The sequence below is a fragment of the Buceros rhinoceros genome, unplaced genomic scaffold, assembly GCF_000710305.1.
Source record: "Buceros rhinoceros silvestris isolate BGI_N320 unplaced genomic scaffold, ASM71030v1 scaffold30488, whole genome shotgun sequence".
Lineage (NCBI taxonomy): Eukaryota > Metazoa > Chordata > Aves > Bucerotiformes > Bucerotidae > Buceros > Buceros rhinoceros.
In genome coordinates, this window is record NW_010425651.1 from 1 (window position 1) to 211 (window position 211).

At 65.9% G+C, this 211-nt stretch overlaps 1 protein-coding gene across 1 annotated transcript in view; it reads left to right on the forward strand.

Moving 5' to 3' along the window:
- The first annotated feature begins 140 nt into the window (after positions 1–140).
- Positions 141–211, forward strand: part of STAR (steroidogenic acute regulatory protein) — a 2,774-nt gene continuing 2,703 nt past the window's right edge. The window contains exon 1 of the mRNA XM_010141236.1: positions 141–204. Coding sequence (XP_010139538.1) covers positions 141–204 — 64 coding nt within the window. The remainder of the gene's footprint in view (positions 205–211) is intronic.

A 211-nucleotide genomic window follows, 5' to 3' on the forward strand; every position in this document is an offset into this window, starting at 1 on the left:
GATGGCTCTTATCTCCCTGCTGACAAGCCAGCATCCTTCAGCGGGCGTACTTAAGGCCGAGCACCCGGAGGGCTGGGGCAGAGCAGCCCTCGCCACAGAGACACCCACCCGCAGCCCACGGCTCTGTCTGGACCAGGGAGATGCTGCCCGCGACGTCCAAGCTCTGCGCTGCCATCTCTTACCGGCACCTGCGCAACATGCCCGGTGAGGG